The following is a 17,741-nucleotide window of genomic DNA, read 5'->3' as shown; positions in this document are numbered from 1 at the left end:
TTATTAAAAAAATGTTTATTTATTGAGTGAAGAAGGGGACCCGTATATATAGTTGACTAATGATATTTTATAATATTAAAAATGGTGGATCCCTCAATGATATCTGTGTAAATAAGTGTAAAATATAAGGGTAGTAACTAAGGAAATAGTTACTAAAAATAGTGACACAAATTGGTGGACGAATCAAAATGACAAATTAGGACATGAATTGGTGGACATGGGGGGTATTATTTTAAATCTTCGTGTCCAAAAAAAGAGTCATTTTTTAACTGGACAGAGGAAGTTATATAATAAATCTTATTTAATATTTATCTCTAAGAATTAAAATTTCAATTAATATATAAACTATATGTTCTAACTTTATATTAATTGACTCCCGTATTAGTTAGTAATTAAATAAAGAACTAAATATAAGAGAAATTATGAACTCTAATTTGGTTAGTAAACTATTTTAATATTATGGCAAACTAAACATAATCAATAATTTAAAATTGAACAAAACTGACAAAATAATGAAGAATTGAAAATGAAATAAGACACCAAAAATAGGATAGAGGAGGATTCCCCATAAAGAGAAAAAAGCTAACAACTAGCAAACAAACCCTATGTAGCATCTGCTATAGTGCCTACCCAGAAATTCGATATTATCTCTTTTTATTAAAAATAACTCTAATTAAAAAGAAATTAAACGTATATTTGTATATAAAGATAATTTAAATATCTATATGGAATTAGCAAATGAAATTGGATAAAAAAATGAAAAAAAAAACAGAAAAAAAAAGACGCAGAAGGAGGGAACAGGAGTATTTTGGAAATAATTTGCAATCTCTTACTTAATTATCATTAAGATTAACTAAGTAAAATGCTAATTACGTTAAGTTACAATAATTATAAGTTTTTTTAGATGCCTTGTAATTTGACATAATTGCCCCAATTATGTATATAGTAAATTTATCACTACTCTAATTTACACAGTGAAAAGGACAAATAAATTGCAGGTTGAAATGTGTCCAACCCAAATCAAATGATACTGTTGCTAGCTGAATTTTAGGCAGAGTGTCAATAATATCGGTCGCGTCTTATGCCATTAAAGTCACGACTTCCAATCTTCGAAATAACTCTCCTCAGGTGGAGATCATTTTGTAAGATTTTCGTAGTACAGTTTGTCGGATGACTCGGATCGCTAAAATTTAAGTTCCTTTCAATCGACAAGAATTGATATATACGTTACGAAGAAAAATATCTAGATACTTACATGCAGAAGATACTAGTCAACAAATGTTAAGTCATTACAATCACATTTCTTTAGCTACGTTTACTTTGATGGATAAATTTATTCATGGAAAATAATGGATAACAAAAATTTATGCCTTTAAATGTCTTTTCATTTTCCAACATTTGACATAAAAGAGATGTTCACCATTTTTCCTTCTTTATTTTCACTTCAAGGATGAACAATATTATCAGACCAAAAATGGAGGGATAATATTATCTATCTTTGAAGTGAAAAGAAAAAAGAAAAATGGTGAGCATCTTTTTTATATCAAATATTGGAAAAAGAAAAAAACATTTAAAGACATAAATTTGTGTTATCCATCATTTTCCATGGACAAATTTATTTATCAAAATAAACGCAGCCTATCAGATAAACTCTAAGGTTCAATCCCCCAGTATTCCTCTTCCCCTAATTTTCAAAACAGAGATATCAAGTAAGACACGGCGACATTTACTTTGATGGTTTAGTTTTGATTTTTTAACTTGTTTAATGAATTTGTCATACCAGTCAAAGTAAATGTCCCCTTAATTTGTAAAACAATACTCCTCCATTTCAACACCTTATAGTTTAGATCAATCTATTTGAAATGTCTCATCATTTCCTTTTTAAGTGAGAATATTTGTTGATCATAACCTTAATTAACATGCTCACAATTTTTTTTCTTTGTAATTTTATCTCATTTTAATTAATAACCTATTTTTAGCCCTTCACATATGATAGAGAACCATTTAATAATTTCATTAATTCTCTTTTTATAATTGTGCCTCAAGAAAGGAGACATTTTAAATATATCGAAGGTATATATATATATATATATATATATATATATATTATATATATATATATGTTTCAATCATTTTCATGGCGTTCAAAAGAAACAAAAGTAACTTTTAACCAATTCAACTCTTAGAAAATTTTCGAAATTATTGAAGCTTTGTCTCTGTCTCCCCCAAAAAGACGGATGAATATTCAATATTGCAATTTATTGTGTCTCACACATTCACTATTAGTTTTATTATTTTATTATTAAATTAGAATTTTATTGAAAGAAAAAGAAAAAAAAGAACCAAGAAACCCTCGAGAGCACATAATTTTGTTATTATATATTCATTATAGAAAGTATTATTATCCTGTCTTGTTAAAATGACTCTATTTTTATTTTGGTATATCCTACTAAGTGGCTCAATCCATAAAAAACAACAATTAACTCTTGAAAAATGTATGTCCTACTACTTTTATCCAATTTGCTTACTTCATCCGTCCATCAATTCGTGTCCTAGGGGAACTGTGAAGGGGGTACGAGTTATTAAAAAAAATGTTTATTTATTGAGTGAAGAAGGGGACCCGTATATATAGTTGACTAATGATATTTTATAATATTAAAAATGGTGGATCTCTCAATGACATCTGTGTAAATAAGTGTAAAATATAAGGGTAGTAACTAAGGAAATAGTTACTAAAATAAGTAGGACACAAATTGGTGGACGGATCAAAATGACAAATTAGGACATGAATTGGTGGACATGGGGGGTATTATTTTAAATCTTCGTGTCCAAAAAAAGAGTCATTTTTTAATTGGACAGAGGAAGTATTATATAATAAATCTTATTTAATATTTATCTCTAAGAATTAAAATTTCAATTAAATATAAACTATATGTTTCTAACTTTATTATTAACTCCCGTATTAGTTAGTAATTAAATAAAGAACTAAATATAAGAGAAATTATGAACTCTAATTTGGTTAGTAAACTATTTTAATATTATGGCAAACTAAACATAATCAATAATTTAAAATTGAACAAAACTGACAAAATAATGAAGAATTGAAAATGAAATAAGACACCAAAAATAGGATAGAGGAGGATTCCCCATAAAGAGAAAAAAGCTAACAACTAGCAAACAAACCCTATGTAGCATCTGCTATAGTGCCTACCCAGAAATTCGAAGCAATAAATATCTGTCGCCCTCTTATTTATATCTATCTCGACACAATATCTGTATTTTGGTTGTGACATTTCAACCACTCCTGTTCAAAGACTTTCCGCATGCATGTGATTTTACATATGGTTTGTTTATTCAAATTTACTCTCATAAAATTACATGTTCACTTTTTCTTTTAAAATGAATTCAATTAATTAATTTAAACATGTTCTGATATATTTGACGTATGCAGATGGTCGCTGATCGCCGGCAGACTTCCTGGGAGGACTGCAAACGACGTTAAGAACTACTGGAACTGCCATATCTCGAAGGGACCGACACCGGCCCGAGGAAAACCCTCACCGAGAGCAACATCGTACGGCCTCGGCCTCGGACCTTCTCCAACTCACAACCACCAGCTTGGTCGGCCATGCTAATCAGATCCACGAAACTTCCCACAAACGACGATCCTAACGGCCCTTCTTCATCACTAGCAGAATGCATGCGGTGGTGGGGAGAGTTGCTCGAGATCACGGAACGGGGAACAAAATCCGTTTCTGTTTTCCGACAACGTCCCGCCTGTAATGGAGTCGGCCAGAATCGACGATCAAGATGGACGGTGACTTGTTATGTGATGGCGATATATGATTTGGAGCTTCACCCACCAATCATTGATATATAATGTTATGAAAGCTCCTTTTGCTTTTGTATGTTGTTTTTCCTTCCACGTTCTCTAAAATGAAATAAGAGATACACCAACACTCCTATTAATTAAATATGAGCCCCTCAATAATATAGGGCGACTCTAAAACTAGTCATTTTACTATAATAAAGATACGATTGATATTGTGAAAAAGTATACTGTGACATAAAAAATATTTTATAGTAATAACTTTAGATGTAGTAAATTTTGTTACATTGATAGATATCACAAAATCATTGATATATGATTTGGAGCTTCAGCCACCAATCATTGATAATAATGTTATGCCCAAAAGTGGATGGAGGGAGAATTGATTAGGCATCGCACGACCGAGTACTATTTAGTTATTAAAAACGTGTCGTAACTGGTTAAGAGTTGAGAGATAAAAAAATGGGGGTAATTAGTATCACGTCAGGTTAGATGATAGATAGAAGAGCATTAAAAATGATAGCGGCTTATGTCCATGGATATATATCGAGAATGCATGAGAGTAGCTGGTGAACAATGCGTCTTCAATAAATTGCCTAACTATTAATCATCTCTTGTTCATATCACGCCCTTTAACTTGCCCCTTGCGTTATAAATAAATCTCAGAAAGAAATGAAGCCTCAACGAAATGGATAATAATAATATTAATAATAATGGAGTGGGAGTGAGGAAAGGTGCATGGACCAAAGAGGAAGATGCTCTCCTCAGAGACTGCGTTCATAAATATGGAGAGGGGAAATGGCATCTCGTTCCTCTCAGAGCTGGTACGTAACATCATTCTTCTTATTTTATTTTTTTATTTGATAACATATTATATAATGAAGTTTAATTTGATCAATGCGGTACGTAAACTCATCATCCTTCATTTTTATTTTTTTTAAATATGAAATATGAACTTGATTTGATTAATGTGGTACATGGTGCAGGATTGAACAGATGTAGGAAGAGTTGCAGGCTGAGATGGCTCAACTATCTCAGACCTAATCTTAACAGAGGCTTCTTTACTAATGATGAAGTCGATCTCATCGTCAGGCTTCATAAATTGTTAGGAAATAGGCAAGTCTTTATCATCTTAAATTTCTATTACGAGGGTACGTTCTTTTTTATTGTAAATTTATCATGAGAAAAGAGGATAAGAAAACATGGGAAAATACTATCATTCTCATGTTCTTCAAAGTGGAAAACATAGTTTATCTCATCAATACCCCAAGAAAAAATATTATCACATCAACCCTCCATGATAATATTATAAGGAATTGGAGTGAAAAGAACGAATTGCCCGAATTTTTTCCATCCTACCCTGGAAAATCATCCTTCTACGTAACATGTTAAAATGGTAGAAAAATGGGTGAAAATATATATTTCACCATTTTTCATCAAAGATAACGCACCGTAACTAGTTTAATAATATATATATATATAATATAATATATATATAATGGCTAGGTTCTATTGAGAATTTTATTTTTTGTAAGAATTGAGAATGATAAACACAAGTAATAAATTCTACGAACAGATCAATATAATTGATAAACAAACAATTCTATTTAATATATTGAAAATTTTATCACCTCCAGGATTCGAACCCCAAAACCAAAATGATTGTTCATAGAAATGACTAATTTGTTCATCGAAATGAAATGATTTGTTCGCCGCTGTTCAGACGAATTCTCAATTCTCACACTACTTGGTGAATTCTCAATTGATCATTTCTCTCTCTCTCTCTCTCTCTCTCTATATATATATATATTAATATATATATAGAGAGAGAGAGAGAGAGAGAGAAGATCAAATGAGAATGGACAAATGTGTTGAGAATGGAGAATGATTGCATAAGCCAGTATATATGTTGCATATATAAGCTGCTTGTAATGACTGCATAACGAAATTCAATTAATTAGATAAAATTTTGTTTCCTCTAGGATTCGAACTCGGATAAAATTTTTGTGCAGTATTAAACTGCAGCTTATGCAACACTACATATTGGCTTATGCAATCATTCTCATTCTCACGAAAGGTAGCATTCTCACTATAATATATAATATATATATATATATATATATATATAGGGTTAGGTTCAATGAAAAATGCCTAAATGTAAGAAAAGAAGAGAGAAGTAATCTCATCCGTTGATCTTATTTAATATAACGGACATGATTTATTCACGACATATTCAACGGATTTTTTCGTTGAACATTCATGAACATATACAATATATTTAGGGGTTCTGGGTTTCAACCCCCCATATGTTCAACGAAAAAATCTGTTGAACATGGCGTGAATAAATAATTTCCGTTAGATTAGATAAGATCAACGGATGAGATCTCTTCTTTTTTACATATAGGGAGTGAATCATGTAGATCCACTCCCTTATAATAGTATATAGTTCGTAGCAGTCCTCCACAAATGAGGGCTAAGTGGCACATTAGGAGCGCGTCACGTGGCAGCAGCCTTCCAAGGCCTTCCAGGTAAAAACGTAGAGGGGTAAAATGGTTACTTCGGATTTTATTTTATTGTTAACTGAAAATTTATATTTTTTCCGGGGTCGTCGTCAAAATTATTCATATAATTGAACACCAATATGCATAAAGGTAAACACAAATATGCATGACGCTGGATAGAAATATGCATGAGAAAGTATCAGTATGTGACCCGTCAAGTGACCAACTGCGAGAGCTACCTGACGGTGTCGCATAGTATTATGCGTATAGTTCAACATGAATATGCAGAAAGAAAACATAAATATGCATAACATTGCACACAAATATGCATAGCATTTTTTGACAGCGAGAGACACCAAATGGTTTGCATACTGATAATTTCTCATGCATATTTCGTGAATGTGGTTTCGTGAAAATTATATTTTTCTTGGGAACGTAAGAACAATATATTTTCCTATAAATTTAATGCAACTAGAAAATGAATGTTTCGCTCCCTCTAAATTTCGAACTCATGTGATGCATTTATCAATTAAGATGATACATTCATCGTAGAACTTCACGATAGAAGAACTGAGAATGATTCTATGCTCTCGTTTTAAATAAGGATTCTCGTTTAAACCTCTTCTTATATTTGGTCATGCATATATAATATTTCATCTGTCCACGAAAAAATGCCTTACTTACCCCTTTTTTTTTCCACAAAAAAGTGCCCATTTTTTTTGACTTATTTGCAACTTATACCATTAATGAAGCCACCATTTTATTTACCCCATACAATTAGAACTATACCTACTGCTAACTTTTACTCCACTCAAAGAAACTTTATCAGCTTCATTAAGTGTTACTCTCTCCATCCCAACTTTTAGTATCCATTTGAGAGTGACACGGGTTTTAATAAAGTTGTTGGTGTGTGTAGTGAGTAGAATAAGGGTTCCACATTTTATGTGGGTGTTAAAATAATTAAAGTGGACCAAGGGTCCCACCTACTTTTATTAAATGTAGAAATGGATACTAAAATTTGGGACGATCAAAAAAGGAAATATGGATACTAAAAGCTGAGACGGATGGAGTAATAAGCAAAAATGTCATATTCCTTAAGTTGTAGGTTAAAAAATGCCCTACTTTATAAACTTAAGCCATTTTATGCTAAAATTAAGTGAAGAACCTATTTACCCTTAATTGTTATAGGTTTTGCTTGGTTTTTTTGTGAAAGTCTTGCACACTTGAGCCTATTTGAACAGCTATCAGTCAAGTGTAAATGTGATAGGTGGATGGCTAGATCATCTGATCGCCCAGGCGGTTTAGATCATTTTACCGGGCGGTCCGATGATTTTACCGGCCGGTCAGATGATCCGGCCGATAAAGTTATGTGATCGGTCGACATTATGATTTCATCGTTGATCATTTATTACCGGACGATCACATGATTTTTCATATACAATTTAATTAAGGAATATGGCATCTTAAATTTTCATTCTTTCTTAGTATCCATGTCACACCCAAAATGGATCACTTTTTTTTGGACGGAGGGAGTAGATCGATGTGCTAATATTGTCGAAGGTCGGGTATAGGGGATAGTTGATTGATGATCGCGGGATGTAGGAGTAAGTAGAAATTACACTTTGATTTGGACTATCATTTGATACATAGCTCTGCAATTTAGAGTGTCGGAATCTTGACGTCATTGCTTTTCATGAGCATAGTGCCTCCCTTGTTCGAGTCACTAAAATAAAATTCGAATATCGGGTCGCGTCTTATGCCATTAAGGCGATAAAGTCACGACTTCCATATCTTCGAAATAACTCTCCTCAGGTGGAGATCATTTGTAAGATTTTCGTAGTAAAGTTTGTCGGATGAACTCGGATCGCTAAAATTTAATTGTTTCCTTTCAATCGACAAAGACATTGATATATACGTTACGAAGAAAAATATCTAGATACTTACAGTGCAGAAGATACTAGTCCACAAATGTTTAAGTATTACAATCACATTTCTTTAGCTACGTTTACTTTGATGGATAAATGTATCCATGAAAAATAATGGATAACAAAATTTATTGCCTTTAAATGTCTTTTTCATTTTCCAACATTTAACATAAAAGAGATGTTCACACCATTTTTCCTTCTTTATTTTCACTTCAAGGATGAACAATATTATCAGACCAAAAATGGAGGGATAATATTATCTATCTTTGAAATGAAAATAAGAAAGAAAAAATGGTGAGCATCTCTTTTATGTCAAATATTGGAAAAAAGAAAAAAACATTTAAAGACATAAATTTGGTGTTATCCACATTTCTATGGACAAATTTATTTATCAAAATAAACGCAGCCTAAGAGAAAAACTAAGGTTCAATCCCCCAGTATTCCCTTCCCCTAATTTTCAAAACAGAGATATCAAGTAAGACACGGCGACATTTACTTTGATGGTTTAGTTTTGATTTTTTAACTTGTTTAATGATTTGTCATACCAGTCAAAGTAAATGTCCCCTTATTTGTAAAACAATACTCCTCCATTTCAACACACCTATAGTTAGATCAATCTATTTGAAATGTCTCATCATTTCCTTTTAAGTGAGAATATTTGTTGATCATAACCTTAATTAACATGCTCACAATTTTTTTTCTTTGTAATTTTATCTCATTTTAATTAATAACCTATTTTAGTAGCCCTTCACATATGATAGAGAACCATTTAATAATTTCATTAATTCTCTTTTTATAATTGTGCCTCAAAGAAAGGAGACATTTTAAATATATCGAAGGTATATATATATATATATATATATATATATATATATATATATATATATGTTTCAATCATTTTCATGGCGTTCAAAAGAAAACAAAAGTAACTTTTAACCAATTCAACTCTTAGAAAATTTTCGAAATTATTGAAGCTTTGTCTCTGTCTCCCCCAAAAAGACGGATGAATATTCAATATTGCAATTTATTGTGTCTCACACATTCACTATTAGTTTTATTATTTTATTATTAAATTAGAATTTATTGAAAGAAAAAGAAAAAGAACCAGAAACCCTCGAGAGCACATAATTTTGTTATTATATATTCATTATAGAAAGTATTATTATCCTGTCTTGTTAAAATGACTCTATTTTTATTTGGTATATCCTACTAAGTGGCTCAATCCATAAAAAACAACAATTAACTCTTGAAAAATGTATGTCCTACTACTTTTATCCAATTTGCTTACTTCATCCGTCCATCAATTCGTGTCCTAGGGGAACTGTGAAGGGGGTACGAGTTATTAAAAAAAATGTTTATTTATTGAGTGAAGAAGGGGACCCGTATATATAGTTGACTAATGATATTTTATAATATTAAAAATGGTGGATCTCTCAATGACATCTGTGTAAATAAGTGTAAAATATAAGGGTAGTAACTAAGGAAATAGTTACTAAAAATAAGTAGGACACAAATTGGTGGACGGATCAAATGACAAATTAGGACATGAATTGGTGGACATGGGGGGTATTATTTTAATCTTCGTGTCCAAAAAAAGAGTCATTTTTTAATTGGACAGAGGAAGTATTATATAATAAATCTTATTTAATATTTATCTCTAAGAATTAAAATTTCAATTAATATATAAACTATATGTTTCTAACTTTATATTAATTAACTCCCGTATTAGTTAGTAATTAAATAAAGAACTAAATATAAGAGAAATTATGAACTCTAATTTGGTTAGTAAACTATTTTAATATTATGGCAACTAAACATAATCAATAATTTAAAATTGAACAAAACTGACAAAATAATGAAGAATTGAAAATGAAATAAGACACCAAAAATAGGATAGAGGAGGATTCCCCATAAAGAGAAAAAAGCTAACAACTAGCAAACAAACCCTATGTAGCATCTGCTATAGTGCCTACCCAGAAATTCGAAGCAATAAATATCTGTCGCCCTCTTATTTATATCTATCTCGACACAATATCTGTATTTTGGTTGTGACATTTCAACCACTCCTGTTCAAAGACTTCCGCATGCATGTGATTTTACATATGGTTTGTTTATTCAAATTTACTCTCATAAAATTACATGTTCACTTTTTCTTTTAAAATGAATTCAATTAATTAATTTAAACATGTTCTGATATATTTGACGTATGCAGATGGTCGCTGATCGCCGGCAGACTTCCTGGGAGGACTGCAAACGACGTTAAGAACTACTGGAACTGCCATATCTCGAAGGGACCGACACCGGCCCGAGGAAAAACCCTCACCGAGAGCAACATCGTACGGCCTCGGCCTCGGACCTTCTCCAACTCACAACCACCAGCTTGGTCGGCCATGCTAATCAGATCCACGAAACTTCCCACAAACGACGATCCTAACGGCCCTTCTTCATCACTAGCAGAATGCATGCGGTGGTGGGGAGAGTTGCTCGAGATCACGGAACGGGGAACAAAATCCGTTTCTGTTTTTCCGACAACGTCCCGCCTGTAATGGAGTCGGCCAGAATCGACGATCAAGATGGACGGTGACTTGTTATGTGATGGCGATATATGATTTGGAGCTTCACCCACCAATCATTGATATATAATGTTATGAAAGCTCCTTTTGCTTTTGTATGTTGTTTTTCCTTCCACGTTCTCTAAAATGAAATAAGAGATACACCAACACTCCTATTAATTAAATATGAGCCCCTCAATAATATAGGGCGACTCTAAAACTAGTCATTTTACTATAATAAAGATACGATTGATATTGTGAAAAAGTATACTGTGACATAATAAAAATATTTTATAGTAATAACTTTAGATGTAGTAAATTTTGTTACATTGATAGATATCACAAAATCATTGATATATGATTTGGAGCTTCAGCCACCAATCATTGATATATAATGTATGCCCAAAAGTGGATGGAGGGAGAATTGATTAGGCATCGCACGACCGAGTACTATTTAGTTATTAAAAACGTGTCGTAACTGGTTAAGAGTTGAGAGATAAAAAATGGGGGGTAATTAGTATCACGTCAGGTTAGATGATAGATAGAAGAGCATTAAAAATGATAGCGGCTTATGTCCATGGATATATCGAGAATGCATGAGAGTAGCTGGTGAACAATGCGTCTTCAATAAATTGCCTAACTATTAATCATCTCCTGTTCCTATCCACGGCCCTTTAACTTGCCCCTTGCGTTATAAATAAAGCTCAGAAAGAAATGAAGCCTCAACGAAATGGATAATAATACTCCCTCCGTCCACCAATCAACTACCCATTTGCCTCTAAAATTTTGTCCACCAATTAACTACCTACTCTGCTTTTTGGACACATATACCTCCCTTACTTTTTAATTACTACACTCTACCAATTAGACCCACCACACTCTATCATTTACTTGTCTACGTTAATCCCAATTTTTGATGTTAATTAAATGGAGTAGGATATTTTAATTTTAAGTTTATTTATTTTCTAAAAATTTTATTTCCAATTTATTTATTTTCGGAATTTTAAGTATATTTATTTATTTATTTTCGAATTTTCAGTTTATTTATTTTCTAAAAAATTTATTTCCAGTTTTCAATTTAATTATTTATTTATTTTCTGAAAATTTTAATTCCAGTTTATTTATTTCGAATTTCAGTTTATTTATTTTCTGAATTTTCAGTTTATTTATTTAATTCAAGTTTATTTATTTTTCAATTTTCAGTTTATTTAATTATTTATTTTCTGAAAATTTTAATTCCAGTTTATTTATTTTCGAATTTTCAGTTTATTTATTTTCTGAATTTTCAGTTTATTTATTTAATTCAAGTTTATTTATTTTTCAATTTTCAGTTTATTTAATTATTTATTTTCTGAAAATTTTAATTCCAGATTATTTATTTTCTGAATTTTCAGTTTATTTATTTTCGAATTTTCAATTTATTTATTTATTTCCAGTTTATTTATTTTCAATTTTCAGTTTATTTATTTATTTTCTGAAAATTTTAATTCCAGTTTATTTATTCATTTATTTATTTCCAGTTTATTTATTTTCTGAATTTTCAGTTTATTTATTTTCGAATTTTCAGTTTATTTATTTATTTTCGAACTTTAAGTTTATTTATTTTGTAAAAAAAAATAATTTTCCAGATTTTAATTTATTTATTCAATTCTAGTTTATTTATTTTCTAAAAAAAATAATTTTTCCAGATTTTAATTAATTTATTTATTTTCGAATTTTCAGTTTTTTTATTTATTTATTTTCTGAATTTTCAGTTTATTTATTTATTTATTTTCGAATTTTCAGTTTTTTTATTTCCAGTTTATTTGTTTTCTGAATTTTCAGTTTATTTATTTATTTTCGAACTTTAAGTTTATTTATTTTATAAAAAAATTATTTTCCAGTTTTTAATTTATTTATTTATATATTTTCGAATTTTCAGTTTATTTATTCATTTATTTCCAGTTTATTTATTTTCTGAATTTTCAGTTTATTTATTTATTTTCGAACTTTAAGTTTATTTATTTTATAAAAAAATTATTTTCCAGTTTTAATTTATTTATTTATTTATTTTCGAATTTTCAGTTTATTTATTTATTTATTTCCAGTTTATTTATTTTCTGAATTTTCAGTTTTTTTTAGAACTTTAAATTTTTTTATTTTCTAAAAAAATATTTTCCAGTTTTTAATTAATTTATTTATTTATTTTCGAATTTTCAGTTTATTTATTTATTTATTTATTTCCAGTTTATTTATTTTCTGAATTTTCAGTTTATTTATTTATTTATTTTTGAATTTTCAATTTATTTATTTTCAGTTTATTTAATTAAAGAGTAAAAAAAGAAAGAAAGAAATAGCGTATAAAAAAAAAACACTTTAATAAGTCAAGGCATTAAAATAATGTCAAATAGCTAATGAAAGATTAGTAAAAGTAATCAAAATATATTAACACTACCCTTTTAGTCTTTTACACCACTTTTACAACACCTTTTTCAGCTTTCTTAGTTTCCGTGCCGACCATCAAATGGGTAGTTGATTGGTGGACGGAGGGAGTAATATTTTATAGTAGTAATAACTTTAGATGTAGTAAATTTTGTTACATTGATAGTGTGAGAAGGCCACGTGCGTTTGCCAATAGTCTTTATGATCAGATCAATAATTTTAGTAATAACTTTGGATGTAGTAAATGTGATTGATCAGATCAGAAGGCCACGTGCGTTTGCCAATAGTCTTTATGATCACTAACTTGTCAAGCAAATTAATTCGACTAAAATTTGATTTGATGGCATAACTTCACAATTAAATTAAAATATGTACATAATTAAAAAAAATTATCAAATGCATTCTTTGAGCTAACTTTCACAAATTTCTCTTGGATACTATTATCTCTAAAGATCACGAACTTTGTCAAGCAAATTAATTCGACTAAAATTTGATTTGATGCCATAACTTCACTATTAAAATATACAAAATTTTTTATCAAATGCATTATGTGAGCTAACTTTCACAAATTTCTATTGGGTACTATTATCTCCTCCACCAGCAGTATACTATTTTAAATTTACACAAAAACTCCAGTAAAACCGATATTATGGTGAAACCGACTTCATAATGACACTACTTTAATATACAAATGATACTTTAACATTTTAAAGTACTCCCTCCGTCCGTGAATTAAAGCCCCATTTACTGTTGGGCACGGAGACTAAGAAAGCTGAAAAAGGTGTTGTAGGTAAAAGATAAGGGTATTTGTTTACTTTTTGCTAATCTTTACTTAAGAGAATGCTTTTACTTTATTGACTTTAAGCTTTCCATTTAATTTTATGTTTCATTGATTAATTTTATGCTTCCACCCCCAAATCGTGTCTGCCCCCAAATCCACTATCCTTCTGCCTTCCCCATCCCCAAATCGTGTCTTCGGCGATCTCCGACATCGACACCACCGGCGCACGGCGATATTCATCGGTCCTCCCCCTCCCTTGCCGTATCCTCCGATATTCATCGCGCCTCTGACAGAGCTAGGGCAGAAAAACTCCAACGCGCGGCGATATCGATCGGCCCTCCCCTCCTCGCCGTCTCCTCCGACTTCTCAGCCCTTCCCTCGCTCGCCGACGCCATCACTACAGTCCAACTGGTCTTTTTTTTTTGCGAAAATCACCTTTCGATTTTTGGGAAAATCTCCAGTTCTCGACAAATTCCCAAATCAAAGAAGAGCCATAAGGAGATTCGCAAATCCAATGCCCTAAGCCGCTTCTGAGAGAGGGAGACGAGCCTCTTCAGTATCCGGCAGCCACGCCATCGCCGCGTCCGGGGTCACGACGTGCGAGATCTGCTCCGATTCAGAGAGAGGGAGACGAGCCTCTTCAGTATCCGGCAGCAACCACGGCGCCGCTTCAGATACCAACGTCGTTTTCTCTGATTCAGAGATAGGAAGGTGCGGCGGCTCGGTTTCAGCCAGCAACCACGGCGCCAATTCACAGAGATCAGAGGCCGGGGTTTCCGGCACAATCGTTTCAGTTTCAAATGGATGATCCATGGAGTAACGCAACAATGGTAGATTTACGAAGAACAAGAGAGAGACGATGCAAAGAGAGAAGAATACTTTGAGAGAGAAAGACTAAATTAATAGACATAAATTTATTTTGCATTAATTAAGGATGAATACTTAAATCTATAATTAAGTAGGTTAAAAAATGAGGTGGGATAATTAATGGCAAAGGGTAGTAATTTAAAGTAAAGAGGGAGGGTAAAAGGGTACAAAAAGGCAAATGGGGCTTTAATTCGCGGACAAATATTTAGAGGCAAATGGGGTTTTAATTCGCGGACGGAGGGAGTATCATTTGTATGTTGAAGTAGTGTCATTGTAAAGTCGGTTTCACCATAAAACCGATTTCACATGAGACCACTTCTTAAATTTAATAGTATGAATTTTAATAAAATAATTAAAAAATACTCTCTTCGTCCCTGAAAATTGCAACCTTATTAATATATCGGTACGTTTCTAAAAATTATGGCATTTCCTTATTTAAAAATGACCCCATAAACTTTCTCTCTCACTATTTACAAAAAAAATGTGGAACTCAATGTCCACTCAAACACAACTATTACACTTTTTTCTTAAAACCTGTGGCATCTCCCTTGGGTTACAATTTTTAGGGACGGAGGGTGTATATTTTTAATGGATAAAGGATCCCGATATATAAAAATAAGTGATTGTGATTAATTTAAATATAGATCATACTATATAGAAATGGAGTGATGCTATTTGGCCATAATATAAGTGGTCATAATAGCCTTAAATTTAATGTATTTAAATAGTTTGTTCAAAATAAAAATAAATATTGTTAGTTTTATTATTTTGTAAACATTGTAATTTTTTTATTATATTTTAAAAATGAAAAAAATTATAATTTTTTTTTTAAATAGCTACAACGTGTAAAGAAATAAAAATAACTAAATAATTTTTTATTTTAAACATAAAAAATTAAATACATGAATTTTATAACTTTTAGCCATAATAGAAATGAGTGTTAAAAAAAGAAAATAAAATCATATCCAAAAAAAGAAAGTAGTATTCTATTTATGGAGGATAAATATCATACTCCCTCCGTCCCATTAATCAAGTCCACTTTCTTCTGGGCACGGGTATTTAGGAGACTAAAATTAAGAGTTAAATGGTATATTTAAAAAAGTTAATGTTACTTTAATGGGTTAATAGCCTGTAAATACACGAACTTTTTATATTTTCTGAAATTTAACATGACTTTTATTTTTAGCCCACAAATACACGAACTTAACATTTTTTCTGATTTTTGACATCGACATGAAAAAACTCTATTTATTGTGGAGATGGAGGCCGGAATACATGACGTGAACTACAAAATATGCACTTGAATAGAGTAATTTGATTCATTATTTGGATTAGAGAGTGAATGACATGGTATACCGGCCTCCACGTTAATAGTATTTTAGAATTTTTTCTTGTAGATGTCAAAAATCAGAAAAAATGTTAAGTTCGTGTATTTGTGGGCTAAAAATAAAAGTCATGTTAAATTTCAGAAAATATAAAAAGTTCGTGTATTTACAGGCTAATAACCCTACTTTAATTAAGGGTCTCAGGCTCTAATACACTGCCGCACCACCGCCTGTGCACTGCCGCGCCACCGCCTGTGCACCACCGGACCACCGTAGCCGCCAGAACAGTGAACGGAAATCAAAAAACGGAGGTGAGCCCTAATTTCTGCCAAAACACTGGGCCTTAATTTCAATTTCTAAGCCGGAACACCAAAACACCACCACAGAGAAATCAAAAAATGGAAATCTTTCAATTTCTGAAATTAAAACAACAAAAATAATTGAAAGGGTGGAGGCGAGCCCTAATTGTTTTGGGCGAAACAACAAAAAATGGAAATCTTTCAATTTCCTCTCTGCAGCGGCCGACGGCAAGAGGTGGTGGGCGAGAGCCGGAGGCGGAGGGTAGGGGCGGCGTTGGAGCCCGCGAAGGCGCGAGGCGGCAGAGGCGTTGGAAGCGGAGCAGGAGGATGGTGGAGGCGGCGCAGCAAGATGGTGGCGAAGGCGCGAGGCGCCGGAGGTGCCAGGCGGTGGAAGGAGGTGGAGGGCAGTGGCTGTTGCAGCAGAGGCGGCGTTGGAGCCTGCGGAGGCGTGAGGCGGCGGAGGCGTTGGAGGCGGAGCAGGAGGAAGGTGGAGGCGGCGCAGGAGGATGGTGGCGGAGGCGTGAGGATGGTGGCGAAGGCGCGAGGCGGATGGAAGGTGGAAGGTGTTGGAGGCGATGGAACAAGAGGAGAGATGGGGGATGATTTAGAGAGGACAGAGAGAGAAAGAGAGAGAGAGAGAGAGAGAGGGGAAGAATCGAGGTGGGTAGGGAGTAATTAAGTTACTAATCCATCCTTAATTATAGCTAAAAAATGAAAGGGGACTATGATCACTAATTTATTAGCAACAAAATACCGCAACTAACACGGTGCAATTGTAGCAAAAATTGGTAACCGAGTATCGTATCCACAGGGACTGATAAACGAAATTACTCTAACTATTCCCTAAACAGACATTCACAGTAGACAGGCAAAGCAAATAAGACGGTGAATCAAATACTAAACTTAATAAAAAATCTAAACAACAGAAAAACAATGATAAATAAATCAAATAGAAAGAAAACTCTGACCCTAGGGATGTACTTTTACTAATTAACTACGTGCATTTAATATATTGATTTAATTACCAATTTAATTCAACCGAGAGATCACAGAACTATTCACAAGCTTCTCTAACGAACACATATGAAAGTAGATTAATTTACCCCCCTTCACATTCAAGACTCAAAGGAATAAATTAACTCCCAAGCGTACACAAAGAATAGCTCCCTATAGTTTCACCTATCCCATTCTAGTGTCAAGGCTACAACTATAACATGCATTCCTGAATCGGCCGAACAATT

General features: G+C 32.2%; 1 protein-coding gene across 1 annotated transcript; it reads left to right on the top strand.

Annotated features, from left to right (window-relative positions):
• Positions 1-4,508: 4,508 nt before the first annotated feature.
• On the top strand, positions 4,509-11,009 carry LOC131001755 (transcription factor MYB114-like). Its single transcript, XM_057928322.1, has 3 exons — positions 4,509-4,653; positions 4,816-4,945; positions 10,468-11,009. Exons 1-3 carry the CDS (start codon positions 4,518-4,520, stop codon positions 10,799-10,801), a joined length of 600 nt encoding a protein of 199 aa, XP_057784305.1. The 5' UTR covers positions 4,509-4,517; the 3' UTR covers positions 10,802-11,009.
• Positions 11,010-17,741: the final 6,732 nt, after the last annotated feature.

Source organism: Salvia miltiorrhiza, chromosome 8 (genome assembly GCF_028751815.1).
Source record: "Salvia miltiorrhiza cultivar Shanhuang (shh) chromosome 8, IMPLAD_Smil_shh, whole genome shotgun sequence".
Taxonomy (NCBI): Eukaryota; Viridiplantae; Streptophyta; class Magnoliopsida; order Lamiales; family Lamiaceae; genus Salvia; species Salvia miltiorrhiza.
The sequence above is the reverse complement of the archived record's forward strand: the minus strand, read 5'-3'. Positions and strand labels throughout refer to the sequence as shown.

Bases quoted from the DNA above. Each gene is read 5' to 3' on its own strand.
- LOC131001755 (XM_057928322.1), top strand. From the start codon at position 4,518: ATGGATAATAATAATATTAATAATAATGGAGTGGGAGTGAGGAAAGGT. The intron at 4,654-4,815 runs GTACGTAACATC...TACATGGTGCAG, and splicing joins TCTCGTTCCTCTCAGAGCTG to GATTGAACAGATGTAGGAAG. The intron at 4,946-10,467 runs GCAAGTCTTTAT...TGACGTATGCAG, and splicing joins CATAAATTGTTAGGAAATAG to ATGGTCGCTGATCGCCGGCA.